The following is a 2,604-nucleotide window of genomic DNA, read 5'->3' on the forward strand; positions in this document are numbered from 1 at the left end:
TCTCCTCTTGGATGTATATTTATTGTAGAGCCATTAAAATTGGTACAGATCTTGAATCTCAGGGAACTCACACTCCTATACAGCTTCACCACTTTTGATCTCTAAGTAAAATAGCAGCAGATATTTACCAGAACCATTTATAGATGTCTTGACAAATTATTCGACCCATCCTTTGAAAGAAAGCTGACATTATTTTGGTCTCTACCCGTTTAGATTTCTATGTACACGTCTGCTGCTATCGTAACAGCAGCAACTAAAATCTGATCCACATTGATGAGGGTTCTGGCAATGTAAACCTTCTAGATTCAAACCTATCAACCCTATCTGTGTTTACAAGTATTTTTTGATGCCTAAATTTTGGACATTCTCCGCCAACAAAAGCCATCCAATCGAGGTAATCCCTTTCGTTTATTGTCGTGTAAACGATAAATGTGAAGGAAAAGAACATTGAAGATCCAGTCCATTGCCAGATATTTATGCAGAGAAAATAGAACAGAAAGGTGAAAAGATGTTTGTAAAGCGAATCGAAGGATTACATATTGCAGTTGAAGGTGCTAAGTAACCATAAATATTTGTTCTCTAAATTCAGGTATTTTAAGTTACAAAACAATTGTCCAATTTTTCTAGACAATCAAAACATCAGGAAGGATTACTGAAGTGTAATTGTAAAACATTGTTGAAAGTCTTCTACACAGTTTTTCCAAAAGCTTGATTATCCGAATAAAAAAACATCAATAGTAAAACTACAATGCAAGAGTTAAAGGATATAACAGCAAATTCCTGAAACCCAGAATACAAAGGCGAATCCTTGAAATGCAAAATGCTTATTCCCCACATCATCTCTCAGGGAATTCCTCGTTAAACACTAAAATTAAAAAAAAAAAAATAGAATTATAAGAGTGTATATCCAAATTTTTCAAAGTTAATGGATTCTTCTAGTATTCATAGAACAGCTCCTCGAACAGCCAAAACTTAATTTCTTTGCAGACAACTTAAAAATACAAGGATGCAAACCGATTCACCAGATACATCAAGACAAACAACATTCCCAAATCCATAATTCCATTCAGAGATACAAATTTCATCCCAAATACTCTTGTGAAGTACCTTTTTACATAAACAAAATCGAGGAATCACTTATTATTAGGAGAAAATACCTTGAATGCCAGCCCCACTAAATATTTTATCGGAAAGCTCGGCCAAAACCGCATTAACAGTCAACAAAACCGCAGAAGAACCGACGATGACTGCCAATACGAGGGCGGTGGTTCCCAAAACTCTCTGGAAGGGTGGCCATTCAATCTGCCCTGTTTCTTCCAAAACCCCTCCCCAAAAATCGTTCACGAAAGTCTTCTTCCCACTTTCTTCCATAGAAATCAAAACCCCGTCCTCCTTATCCTTCTCCCTCTCCTCCACCTTCTCTTCCCCTGCCTCCTCATCGCGAATGTTGGCATTGACCCATATAGAGCGATGCTTTCTTTGCATAAAAACCCGGGAAATTTTCAGAGACTTCGACGATTTGAGTGTTAAGGCAGAGGGCGAAAGCGGGGGAACGTGTTTAAAGGAGGTTGTAGAGCAGGTATGAGTTGTTCTGCACAGAGTAAGCCCAAAGCCATGCAACTCCATTCCGAGCACAATGCAAAACTTTCTACTTCCCAAAACTCTGCTGGAAGCCTTCACGCAAGGCTGTCACTGTCTCCAACGATTGATAATTATTGTTATTATTTAGATTGGTCAATTGAACCGGCAGCTTGCAGCTCCATTCTTACTCTCAGTTCAACTCAGGAGCTCAATGTCTAAGAGTGTTGCAAATGAATAGTCAAGAATCACATCTGTAAAGAATCCTGTCGAGCATAAATCTGCTACACTTATTCCCAATACTGGTGCTTCAAAACATACAAGCAAACATCTTAACAAACCTTCTGTGAACAGAAATTTTTATACCTGTAACACAGCCAAATCCAGTAGAAAATTTCTAGAGTTGTGAGGCCAGGGGAAGATCAAAAGATCCTCATGAGCTTAATGGATAGGCATATAATTCGTGATCCGTTTGAATTTTTGTTAAAGAAAGGTAATTTATTTATACTTCAAATTTTCAATTATATGAAAGATGATATAAAATGTAGAAATTGAGAAGTATGATAATTCTATATTTTATAATATTGTTTTAAAGTATTAATTGGGAGTTAAAGAGGCTGGAGTTATGAGAGAAGAGAGGAAGGCGAACACCTTTACTTAATTTGTTCATAGTGGCATTGCCTCTAATTCAATTCGGTATCATGTATGCTTGTGGTTTCTCATTCTTTCTTGTTGTTGAGTGTTGATGGTCATTAGTTATAGGTTGTGCTTTTTATTTTAAATTTTTTTTTCATTTTTGTTTTTTGGTTTTTATGTTCAGTTGTATCTAATATTCTTAAGTTTTGTATCTATCATAAGTTTTGATGTCTTTTTTTATTAGTAATTTGTTTTAAATTTTTTCACGTCTATTTATAGAGTATGAGTAATAGAGGGTCACTTGATAATAAATAAAGGTGTTGATTCAAAGCCTACAAGCGAGAAAGTTTGTGTTGGTATTTCGAGATCATAGTATGTATTGGTACTCTT

The 2,604-nt window shown here is 35.8% G+C and overlaps 1 protein-coding gene across 1 annotated transcript; it reads right to left on the reverse strand.

Moving 5' to 3' along the window:
* Window positions 1–873: 873 nt before the first annotated feature.
* Window positions 874–2,135, reverse strand: LOC131049127 (uncharacterized). Its single transcript, XM_057983158.2, has one exon. It carries the CDS (start codon window positions 1,624–1,626, stop codon window positions 1,144–1,146), a length of 483 nt encoding a protein of 160 aa, XP_057839141.1. The 5' UTR covers window positions 1,627–2,135; the 3' UTR covers window positions 874–1,143.
* Between the last annotated feature and the right edge of the window lie 469 nt (window positions 2,136–2,604).

Source organism: Cryptomeria japonica, chromosome 3 (assembly GCF_030272615.1).
Source record: "Cryptomeria japonica chromosome 3, Sugi_1.0, whole genome shotgun sequence".
Taxonomy (NCBI): domain Eukaryota; kingdom Viridiplantae; phylum Streptophyta; class Pinopsida; order Cupressales; family Cupressaceae; genus Cryptomeria; species Cryptomeria japonica.